At 44.4% G+C, this 25764-nt stretch overlaps 1 protein-coding gene across 8 annotated transcripts in view; it reads right to left on the bottom strand.

Annotated features, from left to right (window-relative positions):
- PRICKLE2 (prickle planar cell polarity protein 2) overlaps positions 1 to 25764 on the bottom strand; it is a 1019428-nt gene that overhangs the window by 88656 nt on the left and 905008 nt on the right. For all 8 annotated transcript variants that reach the window (XM_069206505.1, XM_069206507.1, XM_069206504.1 and 5 more), the window contains one exon: positions 19004 to 19190. In XM_069206505.1, coding sequence (XP_069062606.1) covers positions 19004 to 19190 — 187 coding nt within the window. The remainder of the gene's footprint in view (positions 1 to 19003; positions 19191 to 25764) is intronic.

The raw sequence follows: 25764 nt of genomic DNA, 5'->3' as shown, positions 1-25764 counted from the left end.
TGCAAAGTAAGAAAGGTTTGGCGAAAATAAAACTTTTCTGCTTATGTATACCTCAAGAAAGCATATTTTTTTGGTACAAAGCCCTGTTTACAAATGTTATTAGATAAAGTGTTGCATCGTACACCATGGGTGGTGTTGGTGTTGCATCTTAAACCATGGCTGGTTGTAAGGGAACAACCATGTACCACTCATATTTATTGATTTGTAATGTGTAAGGTCACCAGAGATATTATGGAGTTACAAAGTAGAAAACCCATACATACCACCAAGACCAGAAAAGATAGTGTTGTCAGCAATCACCCTTTATGTGGGGCTTGGTCTACACAGACACGCCATTAAAGCTCTAATCTTTGTCACAGTTCTAATAATCAGGGCTACTGGAAATATGTGATTTTGCAGCTCCCGTTTTTTTTTCATAATTAAGGAATTGGCATTTTTGCTACATAATCCATCATCTGTCACATAATCAGATGTTAGCAAAATATTGTTTCTAGCTCAAACTGACTAAAAGTTACATAAAATGTGGCTATATGTGTTCAAGTGCACTGGAAGACCCTTTACAAAGTTTAACTGGTTATCTTTCAGTTGCTAATGTATGTACTTGTTGTTAAACTGATACTAATGGGATGAAATCCGTGCCCAGACAATATTATCGTGTGAACAAAGTATAAAATAATGAAGCAATGCTATCAATATATGTGCCACATTATGCCACATCATTTGGCTTTTCTTTCCTCATAATTTGGTAAACCCTGACGCATAATTTGGTACTCCGCTTCCAGTGGCACTGCTAATAATATGCACCATCTTCTTCACCTTGAGTTTAGAGGAGAAGATATGTACTTGGGCAAAATAGAGCAATGTGGAAAGGCCTTACAAAAGAGTGCATTGTTAATTTCTCTCTCTCCGTCTCTGTTAGTAACAGTCTCGGTCTACGCGATAGGTGTTTGCACAAGGGTGCCTTCTGTCTTCAAACTTTACACAAGAGTGCAATCATTGAAACTGCAAATTTGAGGCTACTTGTTGAGACTCCTGGGACACAGGGGCTTGCTTTCTGAAGACTCCCAGGGTCCATATGCCCATTCAAAAACACACTCATCTCGGGACGATGATTGTGAATGCAAGTATTTTAAACACCAAATGCAGCAGTGCATATGTCTCATTTGCATGGAGGTCGGAAGCAGGTAAAAAGTACCAATCCTAAATGCACTGGTGAACCCAACCACACCAGCACATTTGGAATTACAAATACCAATAAGCATTGGAAAAGCCAATAGGGCTGTCATATTGGACCTATTGGCTTTAGCATGGTTTTTGCCATGCTGTGCAGCATTGGTAGTAAAGAAATACTTTGTAATTGCTGAGCAGCATCAGCAAAAAACAAAAAAAAAACACACATGCACTCACACATGACATGACAGCCCAGCGTGATGACGCATGCCCACACATGGATCACCATGCATGCGTGCATACACAATGATGTGTACGCCGTTTTATTTTTCTTTAATTACTGTTTCAAGTTGATGGACGTTCCTTGAAGCAGTAAATAAAAATATAATTTAAATGTGTGTGACATTGTTTTTTTTTAAAAAGGAGCCACTCGGCAGCAAATGGCAGCTGCCATGCCCTCTAAAAATGCGAAAAAAATACACTTCTTAAGGACCACGATGGAAGAAGTTGTGGAACAATGGAAGAGTGGGTAGAGGGAACTCAAAGTCAGTGCAGTGGGGAGCAATGGGAAGTGTGTGGGAGAGCAACAGACGAGCTTTAGTCAGAGGAGGAAATTAAAACAGGCATTTACAATGCAACGGGTCTTGCATTTGCTCAAGTTAGAGCTATTAGCGTTGTAAACCCCTAACCAGACTTTTCTTGCTACATAAATTGAAAGAAAAAGCACTGAGTGCGATCGCGCTATGCAAAACCCAGTGCAATCGCACTGCATGGAAAATAAAAAGATAAAGTAGTGCAGAAATCAGGCTGAAAACATGGAGCCTCTTTTTTTTTCAGTACTTTATCGGGGCGCTCAAGGAGGGCTGAACACCAGAAAAGGCATGACATATGTATGCCTTTCACTAATGAAAGCAAGAGGATTCTAAAAGGCAAGCCTACGAACCAATGAAAGTGACAGGTGTGACATAATTGTGGTTAAAAGCCCAAAGAGAGATTACAACAGGGGCGGCGCGCTTGTAATCTCGACCCTAAAAAGAAATAAAAAGCAACAAACAACTGGGGTGTAAGAAACATTGGATGGTGGGGGTGTGGGTGGGAGGTGTGTACAACACAGAGCAGAGGTGGATATTTTGAGAGGGAAGCAGCACGAGGGGGTGAGAACAAGAAAACACATGCACTCTTATTTAGTGATGAAAGAAAAGGATGCTATGTACTGGGACGTCCAGATTGTGGTGTGCTAAGCACCAACATTTGCATATTATTCCCTTTTAAATTGCGATAGGCAATCATTACTGCACTCAATAGAGTCTGAACCCCTCAGTGGCTTATTTCTTCTGGTACAATAATTATTGTATCTGACATGATGTACATGTAATCAAGCCCTTAGTGTAAATTATTTCATGGTGTTTGAGCTGAGGAGTTGAATTTTGCTTTGTTGTACTTTGAGAGGCCAACATTTGTTGTAAACAAGCGGGCCACAAATCTTGCGGAGTGTAGTTGTCTCTTATCCATAGCTACATGTTGATAACACTGTATACATGTTCCTCACCCAGTGGATGGTCACTGATGAGAAATAGGAATGATATGGTGATGTGATTGCAGAATGGGTTTAAAACAGAGACTATCAGGGAATGATGGATAGCAAACATTATAGAGCAACAGGGAATGCCAAAGGAGTGTAAAAACCAATAGGTGCCTTTGAGATGTTGCTGGTTTGCTTTAATGTACCTTATGCAGTTCCTACCCGGACAGGAGGCACTTAAGTACACGAGTAAGAAGCTACACTTCTCAGAGGTCTTAGCAGGTTTACTGCTTCTCCCTTCATCAGTGGAGGCAGACACGCCCGTCAAAAATCCTTTGGGCATGCAGTGACTATGCACACACTGTTTGGTCCATTTATGACCCTATTTGATTGGGTGGCCTGGCGTGCTGGCAGGAGACACTATGTGAAGCATGTTCTTTATCAAATTGGTTCATCTCAAAGGTGTGGTTCCCAGCCTGCATAAGTGACACATCATTGTTATATTCACAATGATATTACTATTCAGGATCTCTCTCACTTTACATCTTCGTATAGCAACTACTCTGCCAAATGCACTCCTAACAACAAAAAACAACAAAAAGGTTAGTGTTTTGATTCTGCACACTGAGGTTAGATCAAGACGTGGGCGGATTCCAGAAAATCTCAGGATATTCAAATATACTCCAATTCAGTGTTATCAACTGTGCAATGATCACTGCCCCCCTCCCACTGACACTGCATGCTTAACTTATCAATTACATGACATCAGTTAACAATGTGTACTCTTTTATATGGAGACATCCTGCACCCAGAGAACAAGTATATCCTAAATACCTTGTTGTCCCCTAACTATATGAAATAGTTATTGTTTAGAGCATGCCATCATCTAATATAATCAGCTTTAGGCATACACTTCCTCCCAAGGACTGAGTAAAAATATTCACTGTCTATAAGCCACTAGGTTGAAAAATTACACCCCTCAGCCAGGAGCTTATTGAGGATATTGTGGCTAGTTCCACCAGGGTGCTGAAATTTGGAGATGTAAGCTTACACGTGGATGATCCTGTCTCATGGAGATCATGGATAATTTGGAACAGCTTGAGCTTTTACACTATTTTGAAGGACCCTTGTACACTCAATGACACAATTTACAGGTCTGATGTCAAGAGTGTCCATATCAAAAAATATCAGTATAGTTACATCAACTGTTTCAGACCACACCAACATTTATTTGATTTCTTTCAGCATATCAAATCTCTACAATGTGTTTTCCCCCGCAAGATAATTAAAATAGCTCTTGGGGTCTATATCAGTCCTGTCAGGGTAAAATTAGAGAGGACTTCAAGCAATTTCCCAGTCAAAACATTTGGGAAATGTTGTATGTCCATGTTTGACATATCAGACCACTGGACACAGGTCAGGTTTGAGAGACACACAGGTACTGTTGAATTAAACAACTCAAGCAAAGACCTTGTCAACTAGCAGTAACACTGTAAGATTAACTAAAACACAACAGAGAAAGCCTACAAGGCCACCCACACTGCAACATAGAGCCATTATGATTGCTTTTTGAAAGTTGTTTTTATTGACATTTTACATTTTAGCAAGTCAGTAGTACATTATTGGATATGTTTTGATCGAATGAAAACGTCAGCATTTTTGACAGCATACTCCCCAGGCTATTAGTTTAGCCTCCAGCTCTCGCTTTCGCCACCTTTCACCTTCAGCTTTTCAGACCTTTTTACAGTGTCCCCACAGGCATCATGTCCAGGATCTTAAGCACTCCTCCCCAGGTCCCCAAATACTACTACATCATGTAGTCTCTTCGGGTGCGCTTAATGTGCTGCTCGACAGCCAGAGCCCATTAACATACAGCCATTCATGAAGTAAAAGGATCTACTGGAACTCTAAAATAACTTTTGATACAAGACCTATGGGAAGTTCTTTCTAACTCTGACAAAGCTTTTAATTCTGAAAGTTGGAAAAATCCTTGTAATCTATATGCACGATGCAGCAAAATGATGGCCAGGTTGTAGGCAATATATCACCAACTGCTAAGTAGATTATCTGGCCAGATCTTTACTTTTTTATCAAAATCCACTGCCATGTAGAGTTTTTTGCAGCAGAGAAAGGTACTGTGAAGCTGTAAAAAAAATAATCTTAAAGCCACTGAGATCAACAAAGAGCCACATGGGTATTTTTAGTATTCCCAGATCTTTACATCAACACAATCCCATTTATTTTTTAATAGCTGTTAAAGATTAGGGGTTATCCAAGAAGCCCTAAAATGCCTGTTATTCACTCTTATGACTGACAATCATTGGCAAAGCCAATAGGACTCGCTTATGCAAGAGATAATGGCTTTGCCAGTGTGTTTTAGCCATGTTGTTCGCCAGCGTGGGTGCTGTTCAACATGGGTAAAAGTTAGCAGCATAGAAGAGGGTGGCGTTGTGTGCCATAGAGTGGAATGGTGAAGAGTGGAGTAGAGTTTTGTAGAGTGGAGAGGCAGGGAGTGTCACGTATTGGTGTAGCATAGTGTGGAGTCGAGTAGAGAGACACACACTGGAGTGGCATAAAGCACACTTGATTGGTATAGAATACATTAATGTCGAGTGTTGCAGAGTACTATGGTGTAGATTGCAGTGACATTGAATTCAATGACGTACAAAGCAGCGTCGTAGCATTCAGTGGCATAGATCTGAGTGGTGCATAGTACAGTGCAGTGGTGTGGAGTGGTGCAGAACAGAGTGGCGCAGAGTGGAGTTGTGCAAAGTAGACTGGTGCACAATAGTGTGGCATAGCATAGAGTGGTGCAGAGTAGAGAAGTGTGGTGTAGAGTGCAACGGCATAGAATAGAGTGGTGCGGCTTAGAGTTGAGTGATGCAGATGGCAGTGAGGCAGAGTAGAATTGAGTAGCATAGAGTGCGGAGTAAAGTCGAGTGGCATAAAGTGTAGTGGTGTATAGCGGTGCAGAGCAGAATATAGTGCCGTAGAGTGCAGTGGCATACAGTGCAGTGACATAAAGTGGAGTAGTGCAGAGTAGAGTGGCATAGAGTTCAGTGTTGCAGAATAGAGTGTCACTGCAGTGATGAAGAGTGGAGTAGACTGGTGTAGAGGGCAGTGGCAGAGAGTACAGTAATGTAGAGTAGAGTGTAGTGGTGTAGTGCATAGAGTGCAGTGACACAAGGTGTAGTGGCGCAGAGTGGTGTAGAGTGTCATAGAGCACAGTGGCATAGAGTAGATGTTTTCAGAGTAGAGCGAAGAGCACAGGACGATATATTGAGGCATATAGAATACTTCTACCTGATACAAGCATATTGATGGTCTTCTCAATCACCAGATTCTTAAAGTGAGCTTGGATCTGGTGAAGTAAGTGCATTGAAGCGGCAGTTGTTTAGGAGATGGTTACATGCTGGTCTTGATAAAAACAAAAGAGGGTGATATGTTGATTACAGCAAACTTAATCTTGGTTTTATTATCTACTGAACACTCGGTGATTATTGAATAGTGGGATTTTATGTTGCTGGTTGGTGATTTGATATGGTCCTTTAATGCTAATTTGCACATTTTGCTAACGTGAGAAATTACCTAAAGGTGCAAGCTGGTCCTGGAGCCTGCCTCTAAGGTAGTACCATGTCTGTTATCATTGGTACTTGTAATTTTAACCTCCCATTCATCTGATGCTGTGAAATCCTATGCTGATCCTGCTCGGCACCATGGCCCAACCCCTTTTAATTCCATTTTCTATTTTAATGCTTTTTTATAAGCCTTAGGGACTTTTTGTGGTCCCATACTGCACTTCAAATTTGTATTTAGAACAATGCCTTCATGTTTTTAATGCTATAGTATTTTGGGTATTTGGCTCTGGTTTTTATGACAATTAATCATTCATATATGTACATAAGCTTTTGATCTCTGGTGAAATCATTTCTATAGGGTATCATGATTTTTTATTTATTTCAGGCCTGTTAACAGAGAGCGAGTTCATGGAAGGATACAGAAAACATGGTTTAGGCAACAGGAGGGACAAACTGAACCTGGGAGCTTAAAGCAAGTAAAGCTAGGAAATGGAAAGCCTGAAAATGTGAGTTATAACCCACAAAACCAATGGTAATCAATGAGTTCAATGCATCCCTAGGTCAACTTTCTGAAAGTCCCCAAAGTATCTTTAGCAAACTAGGCAGCTACACTGTCTTTTAGGCTGTGACCTAAAAAGGGCTGTACATAAATGATCCTCTTAATAACCATCCCACAGCTGGCATCCAAATCCTCAACAAATTCCTTGAAAAAATGCCGAACAACTAGTTTTCCACAAGGCCATGGGACAAGATTGATTTTGGTGTTACATCTTGTGAATCAAAGACTCGCACTATCTTGCACTGCTGGTAGTATTTAGTCTCTCTGCAGCATTCAATAATGTGGGCAATACTGTCCTTCTACAATACCTTCAGACAGCGGCTGGAATACAACAGACCATCCTGGACTGGACTATTTAACGTTTATGTGTTCCCTCTCCACACCACTATTGAGGAGTGAATGCTCAACTTTCAAACCAAGGGGAGTATCACCCACATTCTAGTTTAAGACAATGGGTTGTCGATAGAATTATCAGGGTACAATGCCGCATAATGATATTAGTTGCTGTATTCATAATAATAACCTAAATACTTGAATCATTCAGTACAGTGTCTCTCTGCTGCTCAGGCCAGAGAACAAGTCAACCTATGAATCAAAAACCTGGTTGTCTAGCTTGACGCAAATCTCTCTTTCAATCCTCAAGTAGACTTTGTGACTAAAAATCTTGTATTACCTTTTGAAACTGTGGAAAGTAATTAGTTGTAGTCCTCTGCAATGAATCCCTTCATTACGGGGTTAGAATTCAAAATGCAAACAGGAATATGATCACTAAGTCAGCCTAGACAGGAATCAAAAACTACATTGCATACAAGAGATGGCACAATGTTTGGGTCAGAGTACTCCTAAGAAGATGGGAATGTGTGCCTTTTGCAAACATGGGTCTACAGCGAACAACAGAGTTAAAGTGCAGAGGTAATTATAAATGCCTTTGAAGTGTACATAAACACATTTTTATTAAATCTGATAGGTAAACTAAAGACAAACATCTACTGTGACAGTATATCAGAATCCTGAGAATCATTAAGATCCTTCAAAACAGGTTTATTATAACGTGTGAGGTTCTAATTGACTATAATAAGAGGCAAACAGTTCTTCATCGAAGCAGGTCAACTGGGAGTGTAATGTAAATTTGTCTCACACAACTAATCACCCCTGAGAATATGCGGGCAATAGAGCATGCATATAGGCATATACTGAAGGGGGTGGATGTCCGTCCTGGTGAGTTAATCTAAGAGACAGGAGTTGGAAATTGCCCTTTCTGCAGGGTTATCCTCAAAAGTTTTGCCTTTCTCCTCCTATTTTGTGACCCTCTTTTTGTTGGCTTTAGGGCTCTGGGCACTTTACCACGGCTAATCAGAGTTAAAGTGCATGTACTCTCTCCCCTAAAACATGGTATGATTGGTTTACACCTCTTTGTTATATTTAATTTACCTGTAAGTCCCTTGTAAAGTGGTACACCATATATCCAGGGCCTGTAAATGAAATGCTACTAGTGGGCCTGCAGAGCAGATTGCGCCACCCACAGAAGTAGCCTTTCAAACCTGTCTCAGGCCTGCCACTGCAGTGCCTGCGTGCGCAGTTTACTGCCACACTGACTGCCATTTCAAGCTACTTACCAAGGCCTAACCTCCCCTTTTCCTACACGTAGGTCACCCCAAAGGTAGGCCCTAGGTTTTCCTATGGGCAGGGTGCTGTGTATGTAAAAGGTAGGACATGTACTTTTATGTTTTGCATGTACTAGTAGTGACAAACAGCCTATTTCGATTTTCACTACTGTGAGGGCTGCTCCTCTCATAGGTTAGCATTGGACATGTTCTTATATATCTGTAGACGGTAATTTCCCCCTTTTAGAAGGTCGGCGTTTCTCTGTGCTTATTACTATGTGTACTTTGCAGCCTGACTCCAATCCACGCTAGGGCAGAGTGACAGCTACACTTTGTGCATACTTTCCAAACAGCCACAACACAGGAAGGGCTGGGTGTGACAGGAGAGGAATCTGCATCCACCTACATACTGATAATCTTCTTGTGCTGGGAGATGGAGAGGTCATTCTCACCTTACATGTCAATAGGATGTGTCCTGCCCTCACACAAAGGGCTGATTTACCCCCTATTGATGTCTGGAGCCAGGGCTGGGCTGAAAGGGTTTGTGTTACACTTGAAAGGGTTCCTTTGAAGTCATTCCTTACATGAAAGACACTTCTGAGTATGAGTACAGGGATTCTGACCCCATGTTTTTTTAGCACTTTTGAAACTGGGACTGAACCTCTGTCTGAAGGACCCCTGCGCTGCCCAAAGGAATCATCTGGACTGCTCTTCTGCTGTGACCCTGCTGCCTGCTACTTGCTGAGTGGCCTAAGGGACTCACTGGATTGCTTTTCTGTTCCTTGCACTTCGACCAGCTGCTCCCTGACTTTGGTCTCTCCAGGCACAGTTGGACTGCCAGGAGGGACCGCCATTACTTGTCCGTATGTGCTGGCCTGATGTCTACTCCCCGGTGTGCCCCAATGCATTCATTGGCCTGATGCCGACCCCAGAGCTGGCCGCGGGTCTCTGGGTCCAGCCTGCCAAGCCATTGTATACTAGCACATAGTGAGTGCTTGGTTAATTACTTTCCTTTCAGTGAGGGGTGAAGTGCTTCCTATGTCTTAAAGAGCAGCTCATGTGGTAACCACCCAGGAGTGCGAGGGCGAGGACAAAAGCGCTTCCTGATTGCCAGCCGGACTAACAATCAATGGTAAGTGCTTGATTAATCACTTTCTTTCCAGCGCGTGGTGAAGCGCTTCCTATTTCTTAAAGAGAGGCTTGTGTGGTAACTACCCAGGACTGGGAGAGCAAGGTGAAAGCACTCCCCGATCACCAGCCGTACTAAAGCGCTCCACTTTCTTTGCAAAGAAGGGTGGCTTGTGCTCCCCTGGCCAAACGCGGCAAAGCCCCCAATCACAACAGCACGCGGCCTACATCAATGAAGAGGCTGCCACAGTATCACCCAGGTGGAGCACAACGCAGCTCCCTCTGACTACAGGGAGAGGAGGACCACTTAGCCGCTGAAGCTCAGCCCGACACTGCAGCATTTCACTGTAAGAGCGTGTCCCCGGGAATGTGAGGACCGCTCTGGTTCAGTACAAGGCACTGCTTCCCACAGGGAGTTATCCTGGACACAGGAAGCCTTCACCCAGCAGCCCACACCACTTTCTCCCCGCCCGGCCAAGGGAGGATGCGATCCTCCTGGTGTGGGCGCCACTTGTTGTTAGCCCTGGAAGAGGTGTAGTCACCCCTTGCCATAGCAGGCACATATGTGTACTGTGTGGGCTGCCTGGAGAGATCTAGAGAGATCTTACCTGCCTGCACCGGGCCGCAACTCCCATGGCTGTTGCAGCTGCTTAGTGCACTCACAGGCAGCTGATCGGCTGTACAGCACGCAGGGACTCAGTGAGCTATGCCCACCGGACTGGGCAGTGTGTGTGCTCTCCCCAGTTTTACGCCTACCTATGGGGCACTGGATCTATTGTAACCTGACAGCAAGAAGAACAAGTTACTTACCTTCGGTAACGACTTTTCTGGTGGATACATTAGCTACCTGTGGATTCCTCACCTCATGAATACTCCCATGGCGCCAGCATTCGACGGAAATCTTCTTACTAGTCTCTGCACGTCGACGAGGACGTCACTCTAGCCCACACGACGCCGTCTGACGTCATACAGGCAATAAGAGGTCCTCGACGACGTGCGGACGTCAGTACCAATCATTTTTTACGTGCATGAGAACAACCAGGCAATGCAATGAAAGAGCAAGGCAACATCCCATTACATTGTAAAAATACACAACATTGCATGAATAACTGTAAATCTTTTATATATATATATAACTCTCTCTTTTTTTAAAATATATATATATACACATCAAGTATATACACAAAGATATATACATATATACATATATATAAATATATTATATACACATCTATTGCACCCTCAAAGACCAAGAGGAGCGCACTCAAGGATTACTTGGTAAGACCAGAAAGGCAACGGGGAGGCGGGTGGGACCGTGAGGAATCCACAGGTAGCTAATGTATCCACCAGAAAAGTCGTTACCGAAGGTAAGTAACTCGTTCTTCTGATGGATACAACTACCTGTGGATTCCTCACCTCATGAATAGAGTCCCAAAGCAGTACCACGCCCGGCGGTGGGTGCCTAAATGGTCAAACCAAGAAATCCTGCAGCACTGACCGTGCAAAATGGCCGTCCCTTCTGACCTCAGAGTCCAAACAGTAATGTTTTGCAAAAGTGTGAAGGGACGACCAAGTTGCGGCCTTGCAGATGTCGACCACAGGAACACCTCTGGCCAAGGCCGAAGTGGCCGACTTAGCTCTGGTGGAATGAGCTCTAATGCCCTCAGGAGGATCCTTCTTTGCCAAAGAGTAACAGATTTTAATGCAAAGAACAACCCACCTGGATAGTGTTCTCTTGTGGACTGCCTTTCCTCTCCTCTTGCCCACGTATCCAATAAACAGCTGATCCTCCAGCCTGAAATCCTTTGTTCTATCAATAAAGAAGCTCAACGCTCTCTTTGGGTCCAGACGGTGCAGTCTTTCTTCCTCTTTGGAAGGATGAGGCGGAGGATAGAACGTGGACAAAGTAATTGCCTGAGCCAAATGGAAGGGTGAAACAACCTTCGGGAGGAAAGCAGCCTTGGTCCTCAACACCACCTTATCCCCATAAAAAGTTGTATAAGGGGGCTTTACTGATAAGGCCTGCAACTCACTCACTCTCCTTGCTGATGTTATAGCTATCAGGAAGACTGTTTTTAAAACCAAATACCTCAAGGGGCAAGAATGCATAGGTTCAAAAGGGGACCCCATAAGGAAAGTCAGGACCAAGGACAAATCCCATTGCGGCATAACGAATGGCTTTGGAGGATATTGATTTAGAAGACCTTTCAAGAATCTGATAACAATAGGGGATTTAAATAAAGATTGTTGGTCTGGAAGACATATGAAGGCTGACAAGGCCGATAAATAACCCTTAATGGTAGCCACTGCACAACCTTTCTGCGCCAGAGATAGAGCAAAAGACAAAACGTCCGATAGATGAGCATGCAAAGGATCAATCTGCCTCTCTCCACACCACGCAACAAATTTAGACCACCTATTAGCGTAGATAGATTTAGTGGAGTGTCGCCTGGCCGCTAATATAACATCCACTACCTCAGGCGGGAGAGAGAAGGAACTCAGGTTGCCCCGTTCAATCTCCAGGCATGTAGGTGCAGACTCTGGAGGTTGGGGTGTAGAACCTGCCCCTGCGACTGCGAGAGGAGGTCTGCCCTGAAAGGGAGACGGAGCGGCGGGCACATTGAGAGTTGGAGAAGGTCGGAGTACCACACCCTCCTTGGCCAATCCGGAGCTATTAAGATTACTAGAGCCCGGTCTTGGCGAATCTTCCTCAATACTCGAGGAATCAAGGGTATGGGAGGAAACGCGTAAAGCAACTGGCCGCACCAGGTTATTTGAAAAGCGTCCCCCAACGCTCCCTGCATCGGATACTGAAGGCTGCAGAACAACGGACAATGCGCGTTCTCTCGAGTGGCGAACAGATCTACCCGCGGAAACCCCCACCTCTGGAAGATTAAACGGACTTGATCTGGATGGAGACGCCACTCGTGGTCTGCCGAGAAGTGGCGACTGAGACTGTCCGCACGCACGTTCAAAACTCCGGCCAGATGGTTTGCTATCAAGCAAATCCGATGGTCCTTTGCCCAGGACCATAGTCGAAGAGCTTCTCTGCAGAGAAGGTACGACCCCACTCCTCCCTGCTTGTTTATGTACCACATCGTGGTAGTATTGTCCGTTAGGACCTGTACCGACTGACCACGAAGGGAAGGGAGGAAGGCCTTGAGAGCCAGACGTACAGCCCGTAACTCTAACAGATTGATGTGAAACATCTGTTCCTCTGGAGACCAAAGACCTTTGATCTCCAGATCCCCCAGATGAGCTCCCCACCCTAGAGTGGAAGCATCCGTTATGACTGTGGCCACTGGTGGCGACTGCTGGAACGGCTTTCCTTGTGAAAGATTGTTGCTTGCAATCCACCACTTCAAATCCACAGCAGCATCTCTGGAGATCTTGACAGTACCCTCTAGATCCCCTTTGTGTTGAGACCACTGCCTTCGGAGGCACCACTGAAGAGCCCTCATGTGCCAGCGAGCATGCGTGACCAACAGAATGCAGGAGGCAAAAAGACCGAGCAGACGAAGGACCTTGAGGACTGGAACTACCGCTCCATTTCAAAACATTGGAACCAAATCCTGAATATCTTGAATCCGCTGAGGCGGAGGAAAGGCCCGACCCAATGTTGTATCCAGTACTGCCCCTATGAACAGGAGGCGCTGAGAGGGCTCTAGGTGAGATTTGGGCTCGTTCACCGAAAAACCCAGGTCGAACAACAACTGGGTTGTTGACTGCAGATGATGCGACACAAGCTCCGGGGACTTGGCTTTGATCAACCAGTCGTCCAAGTAAGGGAATACTGCTATCCCCTTCCTTCTGAGTTCTGCCGCAACCACCGACATCACCTTCGTGAAGACTCGAGGTGCTGAAGTAAGACCAAACGGAAGGACCGCAACTGATAGTGTTGGGATCCCACCACAAACCGGAGATACTTCCTGTGTGACTTGAGTATCGGGATATGAAAGTAAGCATCCTGCAAGTCGACAGACACCATCCAGTCTTCCATGTTCAACGCCAAAAGCACCTGTGCTAGGGTCAGCATCTTGAACTTTTCCTGCTTGAGGAACCAATTCAAGATCCTCAGGTCCAGAATTGGTCTCAAACGACCATCCTTCTTGGGAATCAGGAAATACCTTGAGTAAACTCCTCGACCCCTTTCCTGCTCCGGGACCAACTCCACCGCGCCCTTTGAAAGGAGGACTTGCACCTCCTGTTCTAGCAACAGGAGGTGTTCTTCTGAACAATACGAAGGGCGGGGCGGGATGAGGGGCGGGAACTCCCGAAAGGGAAGGGTGTAGCCTTTTCCCACAACACTGAGAACCCAAGTGTCCGATGTAACAGTCTTCCATTTGGTGAGAAAATGCTGTAATCTTCCCCCTACAGGAGAGGAGTGAGTGGGAAATGGTGGAAGCCTAAGGCTGCTCCCCTGCTGCACCCCGCCAGAGGATGAGGAAGAGGCAGAGTGCTGCTGAGAGGCTCCTCTGGTGCGGACCCTACCTCTCCCCCTGAAAGATCTATAGGGATGGGAAGAAGCAGGTTGCTGATATCTCCCCCGAAAGGAAGAGGAGGAAGAGCCACGCCCAAATCCACGAAACCTCCTGAAGAATCTGGAAGAGGCCGTGGAAGAAGGAGCTTGGAGCCCTAACGACTTAGCCGTGGCCCTGCTTTCCTTAAAACGTTCCAAGGCCGAATCAGCCTTAGCTCCAAACAGTTTGTCCCCATCAAACGGGAGATCCAACAATGTGGACTGTACATCTGCCGAAAAGCCCGAGTTACGGAGCCAGGCCTGTCTCCTTGCCACCACAGTTGTGCCCATTGCCCTGGCTACCGAGTCGGTGGTATCCAGTCCCGTCTGGATAATTTGGGTCGCAGCAGCCTGGGCATTTGAGACAAGATCCAAAAGACCCTGGGGAAGCTCTGTAAACGAAGAGGAAATGTCATCCATCAGAGCATGAATATACCTCCCCAGGATACAGGTTGCATTGGTGGCTTTTAACGCCAGACTGCAGGACGAAAAAATCTTCTTCGACTGCGCCTCTAGCTTCTTTGAATCTCTGTCCCCAGGCACCGTCGGAAAAGAACCAGGCGCTGACTTGGACGAACAGGAGGCCTGCACCACCAAGCTCTCCGGCGTAGGGTGCCTAGATAGGAAACCAGGGTCAGTTGGAGCCGACGGATACCTCCTGGCCACGGCTCTGTGAACTGCTGGGGAAGAAGCCGGCCTCTTCCACACCTCTAACACCGGATCCAGCAGAGCGTCATTAAATGGTAACAGAGGCTCCGCCGCGGCTGAGGCCGGATGTAACACCTCTGTCAAAAAGTTTTGTTTTGCCTCCACCACCGGCAAAGGCAGGTCCAAAAAACTAGCTGCCTTCCGTACCACCGCATGAAAGGAAGCAGCCTCCTCAGTATATTCCCCCGGGGACGAAAGGTCCCACTCAGGGGAAGTGTCCAGCCCACTGGCCGACTCCAGTCCACGCAGCCCATCACCCGAGTCCTCTAGCTCTCCTTCCTCTAGGGCTCGTTGGTACTCCTGCTCTTCTAATACACGGAGAGCACGTCTCCTTGAATGAAGTCGTTGCTCAATACGCGGAGTCGACAATGCCTCCGTCGAAGTCGAAGATCGGCGCCGATCTTCAGAAGCCACCGACGCCGCATCCGGCGCCACAGGTAACTTCGGCGCCGACGGAAGAGCAGCTGAAGCAGATGGACCCACCGGAGTCACAGGCCGAAATCCCGACGTCGACGGGATGGAAATCCCCGGGGCCAATCCTTCTGAAGCCACCGGAGCGGCCACCGGCGCCGACACTGGCGCCGAGCCCACGTTCCCAAACGGGAGAAAGGGCATAAAGGGTGCCGGCCGAAGAGGCGCAGGATCACCCAAAGAAAAGGCCAACGGCCCAGCCGGAGCACCCCCTGGAGCCATCTGTTGGAAGATGGCATACATCGCATTCAAGAATGCAGAACTATCGGCTCCAGGGGTGGGAAAAGCCGGATACTGGGGTGCCTGTCTCGGAGGCGACCCCGACGCCGGCCTCGGCGTCTGCGCCGGAGAAAACACTTGAGGCTCCAATACCTCAATCACCGACGCCTGTCCAGGTGAAGTTGGAGACGCCGGAGAGGGCAGCGGCGTCGAAGGATGCGGCGTAACCGTGGGACTGACCTCCCATGTCCTTCGGCGCCGATCCGGAGACCTGGAACGAGTCTCCTTTGAATGACGCCGAGATTCTCTACGGCGCCGGGAGTCTCGATGACGCCGATGTCTTGGGGAAGAAGACTTCTTGTGATGTTTCTCCTTTGACTTGGCCATAAACAGCTTCGCCTCACGTTCCTTGAGGGCCTTTGGATTCATGTGCTGACATGAATCACAAGTCGAGACGTCGTGGTCGGAGCTCAAACACCAAAGGCAATCGGAATGAGGATCCGTCACCGACATCTTGCCTCCACACTCACGACAAGGCTTAAATCCAGACTTTCTCTGCGACATTATTTCCACTAGCGAAAGACTACGCAGCAAGATATACACTGTAACCGCAAGAGTAACAGTTGCTCCCTCGAAGATAACCGTTTCGAATGCACGGAAAAAAGGGAACTGACGTCCGCACATCGTCGAGGACCTCTTATTGCCTGTATGACGTCAGACGGCGTCGCGTGGGCTAGAGTGACGTCCTCGTCGACGTGCAGAGACTAGTAAGAAGATTTCCGTCGAATGCTGGCGCCATGGGAGTATTCATGAGGTGAGGAATCCACAGGTAGTTGTATCCATCAGAAACCTCAATGGAGGTCCCCGAGTGTGGGAGAGAGTTGCCGCTAGGAATTATTTTGGAGAACTGGAGATTAACGCAATGCAAGTTATAGGTGCACAGGGGCCCATATCAATGCCATATTAAGCTCAGTAGAAGCACCGGTTCGACAAATCCTACGTGTTATGATAATATGATATGATTGTTGGCTTTCCCTGAAAATAGGTGTCTATCTCTAGTGAGATATTACATTCTGGTGGAAGGTATTGGTCCCAGGCATGTAAAGTGATATTTCTGCACTGTTTACTGCTGTTGTGCCCTACGTTTGGGGCTTCATTACCACACACAGCCTAATAGGATTGCAGGGGCACACACCCTGTGTGTCTATGGAGATGAATGGTGATTCATGCATTTGTAATGTTTCATATGTCTGGTCCCTAAAACCAGGCATATAAAATCAGGTTGCATTACACACACTAATGTAGTGATCTATGTACCTTTCTGTGTTATCTCATAGCCTCAATCATTTTCTGACCTGAGCATGTAGTGATTATAGGATACAGAGCGTGCTGGTTCTTGCTTTTTCATTGTACTGAGTAGTGATGGTTTCAGATTTACAATATTTAGACCTTATGTCATTTTCATCTATGGTATATATGAAATGCTTTACACATTGCCTCTGGGGATAAGCCTGACTGCTCTGCGCCAAGCTACCACGGGGTGAGCACAGGTTATCTTTGATGTGTAACTTACTAGCACTCACTAGAGTGGTGGGTTCTGCTTGGCTTACCCTAACCAACCAGAAACCCATGTCTAACAACAGGTCTTCAGCTTCCTGTATAATTTAAGAAGTGAGGAGGAGGCCCAGGTGTGTTGTGGGAGGGTGTTCCACATCTTGGGCGCGATGTAGGAGAATGTTAGACCTCTCGCTCTGCTTTTGCAGTTGTGAGGCTGACTGCAAGAGAGAGAGGCTGAGAGTAGGTGTCTGGTGGGTTGGTGAATGTGAAGGCAGTTGTTCAGGTATGTTGGACTGATGTTGTGCAGGTCCTTGTGTATATGCGTGAGGCATCTGAATTGGCAGCATTTGTGTATGGTGAGCCAGTGGAGCTCTCTGATGTGTGGTGCGATGTGTGTGCCCCATGGAATTTCAAGGATGAGACTCGCTGTGGTATTCCAGATGGTCTGGAGTTGGTGTGGGAGATGGTTGGATCCTGGTGTAGTGTGTTGCTGTACTCTAATCTACTTGTGATAAGGGCTGTGTAACAGTGCATCAGGTGTTCTGGTCAGCCATTTGAAGCTTAGGGGTGCATGTGAAGAATGTGAAAGCAGGAAGAGCTCACCACTTAGACCTGTGCTATCATGTTGGGCTTGTCGTCCAGAATGATTCCCTGGTTTCTGGCTTGGTTGGTTGACGTGGGTATGGGTGCAAGCGCTGATGGCCACCAGGTGGAGTCCCAAGGAGAGTTCTAGTTGCTGAAGACGAGCACTTCTGTCTTGTTGGAGTTGCGTTTTAGGCAGTTAGCTCCCATTCAGTCTGCTATGTTGATCATGCATTTGGAGAAGTTGGTACTGGGGGTGGTGGTCATGTCAGTCAGAAAGGATGAGCTGGGTGTCATATGCGTAGGATATGATGGGGATGCCTTATGACCTAAAGATGTTAGGAAGAGCCATCATGTAGATGTTCAACAGGGTTGGGTCTGAGCAATGGACCCTGGGGGACTCCACAGATCAGTTTCTTGGGTTCTGATGTGAAGGTTGGTAGCCTGACTCGCTGTGTTCTTCCTGTGCGGAAGGAGTTTATCCAGTTGAGGGCCGGTCCAACGATGTCTCTGTTGTGCAGTCGTCTGAAGAGTGTGTGGTGGAAGACTGTTTTGAAGGAGGCAGAGAGGTTGTGTAAGATGAGTGATGAGTTTCCCCACAGTCTAGTATTGTGCAGATCTTGTCTATTACCTACCTTTGCAAATGTGTGTGTAAAGTAACACATGGTAGTCCAGATCCACCATAAAAGCTCACTTTTCAGAATAATCATGACAGTCTCCTTTATTGAAAACAAGTGTTCACTGTGCATGGAGATGTTTTTGTTTGGTGTACCTTATATATGTGATAATCTACATAGAAATTGTGCTGCACTCCAATCTTGAAGAACAACAGGAAATAAATTGTAAAAACATGACAAGTCAGTAGGAGCTAAAATAATAATATAACGTGTTTCTGAGAAATAACAAAACACAAAACTCCACATGTTTATACTGCTGTAGATTACACATAAATTACAAGAATAAAACTAGGTCGGAAATAAGAAATTAATTGATGCCAAAAACGTTGCCCATATATAAAGTCTAAGAGCTCCTTTGTGGAATGAATATTAGAAATCTGACAGACGTCAACGTGTGTATCCCAGAAGGGTAGTTGGAAAACAAAGTAAGGTAGTTTCCATCCGAAACACACTTAACCTTCCACAAGAGTTGCAAAAAATCCAAAGATTCCAGGAGACAACAATCACACCAGCCTCAGCAATTGACAGACGCACGTAGTTCACTAATCCAGGCACTCTGAAGGGTTTAGGGACCAGATCAGTGGAGTGCCACGATGAAGGATGGACCATATGTGTTAATTCCTTATAAAAGGTTTCAGAGTCCTAGATGTTCAGATCAAACATTTGCAGTTTAAAAGACAGCTGAGGGTGCCTTTGTTGTATCTCTTACCTATATGCTTTGCACAGGTATCGCAGTACTCTGCATATAATGACTCAAAACAATTGCAGCAATAGGGCCTTCCTTCCTTCATAATGTATCTCTGGCCCCCGAGTACAGTTTCACATTCAAAACAGCAAAAGTGTTTCATATGCCAGTGTCTCCCTTCAGCCTCCGTACATTCATCTGCAAAAATGATCTGAAAAAAAGAAAAATTCCGTCCGTTAAAAGGAATCAGACATGAAAAGGATGACAAAAGACACCCCCTTCCGGCCTCCATTTGCAAATAGAACAAGGAAATTCACAGCACGTGGTTGGGACTACTTTCAGGGGCTCTCTCCAGTTTTACACGACACAGAAGAGTTTCCAGAATTCCAGCCAATCAGAAGGTATTATTGTGCAAGAAAGGGGGCAAGAAGTAGTCATATAACTGCCAGCATCACATGTCTTCTATTTCAAGTGGGGACAGAGGGAAATAGGATTCTTCTTTTTGTCTAGGACTTTAAAATATGCTGAAATAAATATTGCATTAGAGAACATATACTCCAGTCTGGCCAGTTCAACTAATGAAGTCTTAAACACAACACCTAATAAATGGAGAATGAATATAGGTTTATTAGAATAGCTAATGTTTTCTGTACAAATATAAACAATCGAAACATAAATAAACAGTGAAAAAATAAATGGCCTGGCGAGTTTGTGTGAGTGGCTCTGTTGATGGGTGAATGGATGAATGTGATAATGAGTCAATGGTACACTGAATGGTCGTAAGTGAGAACACTGGCAGATGAATGAGTGCTTGACGTAATGTATGAATAACTGTGAGCGAGTACAAGGGTGGATGAGTGGCTGAGTGAAGAGAAGTAAAGAGGAATGCTTTGATGGATGGTAGTATAAATGGGTTCGTTTATGGAATGATAAATAAGTGGGTCAGGATTAATGGATGAGAGAGTGGACAGATGGAGGAGTGAGTGATAAAACTGATGAATAAGCCCATGGGTGGATAACAAGACGTCATGCTAGAATTAATGGCATCATGCCAAAAGTATCAATAGTGTCCCAAAGGCTACCACATTATATCAGTATCAACATTATGCAAGTGATTGGTAGTATCACTTATCCATGGGTGCCCATATTTAGCCAATAACTTTTATCATGACACCAGCAAGCTAATAAAAAGGGTAGGCTTTTAGTCATAGTGACCAATCGGGCACATATCATTTATGAAAGGCAGGGCCTTGCCTCGCTGTATAAGCTCTGGTCATATAGCGTAAGGGCTCCAAAAAATGAAGTCAAAATGGGGCACTCAATGCAAAGGCAGGGTCCTGGTCATATTATAATAAATCAGCACTTGCAAATACATATCTCCTTTCTAACAACTACTTGATGAGGTGCATGTATTTGATCATGTTCACCATGGGGATAAATGTGAATTCAACATCATAATTCAATTAAATAAAAAAAAGGCTAGCGAGTCAATAAAAACCCAGACATCACTTGCGGCAAACAAGTACCTTGGGAGCCTCGAACATTGGTACACACATATCAAGATATATCCTCAAGGAGTATTCAGTGCTGATGCTTTTAAAACACATTATATTTGGACAGCTCTTACCACATGCATCCATTATTATTTGTATCCACTGTTTAGCCTTTTTGTGATCTTAGGGAGTTGGGCTTGTTTGTGCTTATTTTCGAAGGTCTTGCACTTTGTAAAGGGTGGCATTGCTTGTGTTTGATTTCATGCCTGACAACATAGAACAAAGCCTCTATCCTGGCATGGGGCCAATATACATGACCATTACTTAAAATTCGGTATTACTTAAAACTGGCCATTATGTACACCTAGCAATTTCCACCTACCATTTACTTTCAATGAGTTGACATACTATTCTTACTCCTAGCAACTTTTGAAGCAGGTGCGCTCTTGAAGTAATTGTCAAGTAATTGCGAAGTCGAAATAATGGTCCATTGGTGAGGTTAGAGCCAGAACAACCTACCCCCGCACCTCAGACAAAGCCCATCGCTCACCATCTTCAGGAAGAACCTCAAGATGTGGCTCTTTGAGTGAGGCTCTGTCTGCCGCACCCCCCCAGCACATCAAGACCCTCACAGGTGAGTAGTTGCACTCAACAAAAACGAATTGATTGATTGATTGAGCTTGAAGCAAGCAATAGCCATCGTAGTTTTGGCCATGTACTGTCATGAAAGGTACTATATCACAGAAATTCTGGCTCAGGAATGTAGTAGTTCTACACCCAGACAAGCAAAAGCAAACCATGATACACCCTTTTAGTTTTAACTGCCCACCAACCAGTCTGTCAGCTTGGAAGACGAGGAGGGAAGTTAAAATGGTTGGTCTGTTGCACAAGACAAACTCATTCGCCAAACCACCAATTTCAACAAACTCCAAACCAACGAACATTACATTCAAAAGCGAACATTACGCAACCCATGATTATTTGAACAAGCTCGCAGCATAATCAAATTGGTGACAAATCGAATATTAAAGACTACTGGTCAGGTCTACCAATTATAATAATTGGTATGCGTATTTAGTAGCACACTTGGTATGGAGGCTTTTAATAAGAAATAATTAAAATAGTGATTTACGTTTCAGTACACTGTAAGTGCAGATATTAATGGTCAAATATTTACATTATGTGAAGTTGTATCATGCTCTAAAACTAATTAGTTGCTCTTAGGTAACATGCTAATGCTTGGAAACTATTACACAATATAACAGTATACCTAACACCTGTATTAATATTATTTGTGGGAAATACATTTAATGAATCATATTACTTCCAGTAATAACAATGTAGTCATTTTTGATGCACTTTACGAAATCCTTGACTGGGTGGTGCAAAGGCAATTCTGTGGTACAATGCAAGTGCTCTGCAAATATCCTGATTCAGGAGAAGCTGGTACAGTTAATAGTGATTTATGGAACACCAGGTTAAAACACTTCCATCCTGGAAGATGTCCTCAACATAACTCTACAACTTCATACATTATCTACCAAGGTTATCAAGATAGGGACTTTAACCTATGGATTGACATGAAAGTCAAAAATCAAGTCTCCTATATCTTGGAAAAATTGAGATTTTGGACATCTAACCAGTTAGTGTTACCATGTATGATGCCGGGCATTTGGTTGACCTAGATGTCTTTTGCATTTTAGCAATCCAGTGATGATTACATTCCAACTTGCTTCATGTTTAAGTGAATGGACATATGTGATTGCTTTGCTACTATTTCCCTTCCATCGTAATTGCATACTTTTAAACCTTTACCTCTGTCCCTTTGATATTATCCTTTCATTCATTTCATATTTTATCCACAAAATTGATACCACCTAGCTATTGACCTGGCTGGATGTAGGCTCTTATTTTTGGTGGTTGGGATACTTCAACATGGTAGCCTATGGCGTTGTTAATATCAGTCACAACTCAAAATAAAGCCCTTAGTTGTCTTTCATCTTCTAATCTCTTAGTTTTAAATATTTATTGATTGAAGATTTTTGTTCACCGTTACAATGTCACCATTCTGCCACTTTGGAATACTGAGTACATTGAAAGATTGAGTAGCTGGACAAAGCAGTTAGTGTGAGGAGCAATCTCTTAACCAATACAATTAAATTAGCCAGAGGCAGCAGCAGCTTCTCAATCGAAACGAAGCCTAAATAATTGTACTTTCAGGAGTTTCCTAAATTATAAGTGGTTGGGTAATAACTCTTGTTTAATCATTCATTTTGTTCTTGCCTCTAGAACCCCTTGTAGTTCAAGACATTTCCCTAAATATATTTGCCTTTTGAAACGCTTACATTGAATCAGGCTGGAGGGGCCTGCCTTTGTTGTAGAGGTGTGTTTATTTTTGTATGAAACCAGAACATTCGGACTAGTACACTTTTCTTATGGTGCTTGGCTCCTTGAACTTCAGATAACTTAATTTCCAGAGGCATACGCTGCAGTCTGTCAATAGTGTTCTTGGTTAGAACAGTGCAGATGACATGCAGTAATAGATATGAACCATTGCCAAGCAAGGTAAGTTGGAAGGTAATGCTCTTTAGCATTCCAGTGTTCTGATGAGCAGGGGCCAGATTACATCAAAGATTATTTCACCCCATGGTTTTTAACTTTCTGAAAAGTAGGTGAATGCAGTCTCAGGCTTACAGGCAAATGACCGTGAGTGTCTTCTCAGCTTATACTCACAAATATGTAGAAGAGAACTTGACACATACAAATATACTATGACCTTGCAATCCTATACCTTAGGCACTGCTCACATCTATGTCCTTTGGGGGGGGAGGGCACCTGGTTGCAGGGGCTCATTCCAAGTCGTGTCAGTTTGAGCTTGCTGCTAGATCCTAGGTCAGCCTGGAAAAGGGATTAGCAATCATGACCAGAGGGCCTGGTAACTTCATAAATTGATTAGAGGATCATTCCAGGCAAAGAGAGCACCTGCCTTCAATTGGAGATTTCATTTTAATCATATTGCCAAATCATACTGCTTCCCGATTTATGTCCAAGTCTTTGATGTCCCTGAGACTTCCAACAGGAGGCAAGCTCTACTCCAAGCCCTTGGAGAACCTTATGATCAGGATACACAGCAAAGTTCACCCATTGCTCTCTTTTCAATGCTGAAGCAGCAACTGCAGGCCAACCCAGCAAAGCAACACAGCAAAGGGGCAGTACTCCTCCTTCAGCTCTTCAGCTCTTCTACTTGACAGAGGTGCCTCTTGATCTTGAAAGATTCTAAAAGTCTGGGGTTTGGGGTCCACTACTTACACCCCTTTCTGCCTTTGAAGTAGACCTACTTCAAAAGAAGGCCTTTGTTGTTCACAAGATCCTGCCTTGCCCAGACCTGGCCCAAGACACTCTCCAGGGGGTCTAAGACTGCATTGTGTGAGGGGAGGCACAGCCCTTTCAGGCGTAAATGACCACTCCTCCCTCCGCTCTAGCCCAGATGGCTCATCGGGATATGCAGGCTACACCCCAGCTCCCTTTATTTCACTGCCTGGAGGGAATGCACTACAGCCCAACTGTCAGTCTGACACAGACAAGGAATACACAAGCAGGGAGAGGCACAGAATGGTTTAAGCAAGAATATGCCCACTTTCTAAAAGTGGCATTTTCAAACTAACACTCTAAAAACCAACTTCACTAAAAGATGTATTTTTAAATTGTGAGTTCAGAGACCCCAAACTCCATATTTCCATATGCTCTCAAATGGAAACTGTACTTTAAAGATATTAAAGGCAGCCCCCATGTTAACCCATGAGAGAGATAGGCAACCGTAAAAAACAAATTTGGCAGTATTTCACTGTTAGGACATGTAAAACACATCAGTACATGTCCCACCTTTAACATACACTTCACCCTGAACTTGGGGCTACCTAGGGCCTACCTTAGGGATGCCTTACATGTAATAAAAGGGAAGGTTTGGGCCTGGCAAGTGGGTACAATGTGCAAGGTCGAATTGGCAGTGCAAGACTGCACACACAGACACTGCAGTATCAGGTCTGAGACATGTTCACAGGGCTACTAATGTGGATGGCAAAATCAATGCTGCAGGCCCACAAGTAGCATTTGATTTACAGGCCCTGCACCATCCTGGTGCACTTTACTAGGGACTTACCAGTAAATCAAATATGCCAATCATGGATAAACTATTCAGCTATACAATTTACATAAGGAACACTTGCACTTTAGCACTGATCAGCAGTGGTAAAGGGAGCAGAGACAATAAACCAGCAAAAACATATCAGAATAAATAGGAGGAAGAATGCAAAAAGTTTGTGGATAACCCTGCAAAAAGGGCCATTTCCAACATATCCTATATAACGCACATCTGGGTTGGGATGAAAGTTTTTTCTGGTAACTACAGCATGAACAACTCATTCCCATTGCATTCCATGCATTACAATACATGGGTGGATAAATACTCATCCAAATATGATTATCCTTTACTACTGTCCAGTCCTGAGTGATTACAAGTGGCATTTTAGGACCTTAATCTCGATTTTTTTCCATGATGTGTATGTTTTAATGCTCAAAGGTTCTGGTACTCAGTTCTATACATCTGAGTTATGAGAACAGCATCCTTTGTCAATCAGTCCTTTAAAGATTATTTTTCCTGTAACCTACCTCATCCTATTATCTTTTTCCTCTGACATGTGTCATTAGCCATCTTTTCTGCTCACTTCAAGGTGCCATTTTTCAGACCCAGTTCTTGACAGAGGCTGTGGAGTGTTTAATGAACAGACTTGTTTCTTCCTCTTCACAACTTTGAAATACGTGCTTATGAGGTAGTAAACTCAAAAGGGACATTGCATCTGCTCATTTTGCAAGTAAGAGCACTGTTTCTTTGCTGTGAAGTGTTATGCATTATCTGAGGGTGAATGCAGCACCCAGAGAAGGATTCCAAAAGTGAATACCATAGGCAAGCAATGCTTGCAGTAAAATTGGACCCAACATCTTTTTTACCTTGGCATTGTAAATCACAGAGAGATTACTTGTAGCCAAGATATTAAAACATGTTATTATGTCTTCAGTTTAAATTCCATTAAAGTGCGCAATTCGCAGACACGTTTCTTAACTAGGTGGACCACACTTGGACTTTTTGAATTCATTCATCCTGCACAATAATGTACAAACAACTGGTTATATATCTGTATATATATATATATATATATATATATATATTTATATAAAACTACATTAAACTTATGCAGTGTCTACAAAAAGGCACATGTGTATGTAGGGTGAAAG

The sequence above is a fragment of the Pleurodeles waltl genome, chromosome 9 (assembly GCF_031143425.1).
Source record: "Pleurodeles waltl isolate 20211129_DDA chromosome 9, aPleWal1.hap1.20221129, whole genome shotgun sequence".
NCBI classification, from domain to species: domain Eukaryota; kingdom Metazoa; phylum Chordata; class Amphibia; order Caudata; family Salamandridae; genus Pleurodeles; species Pleurodeles waltl.
The sequence above is the reverse complement of the archived record's forward strand: the minus strand, read 5'-3'. Positions and strand labels throughout refer to the sequence as shown.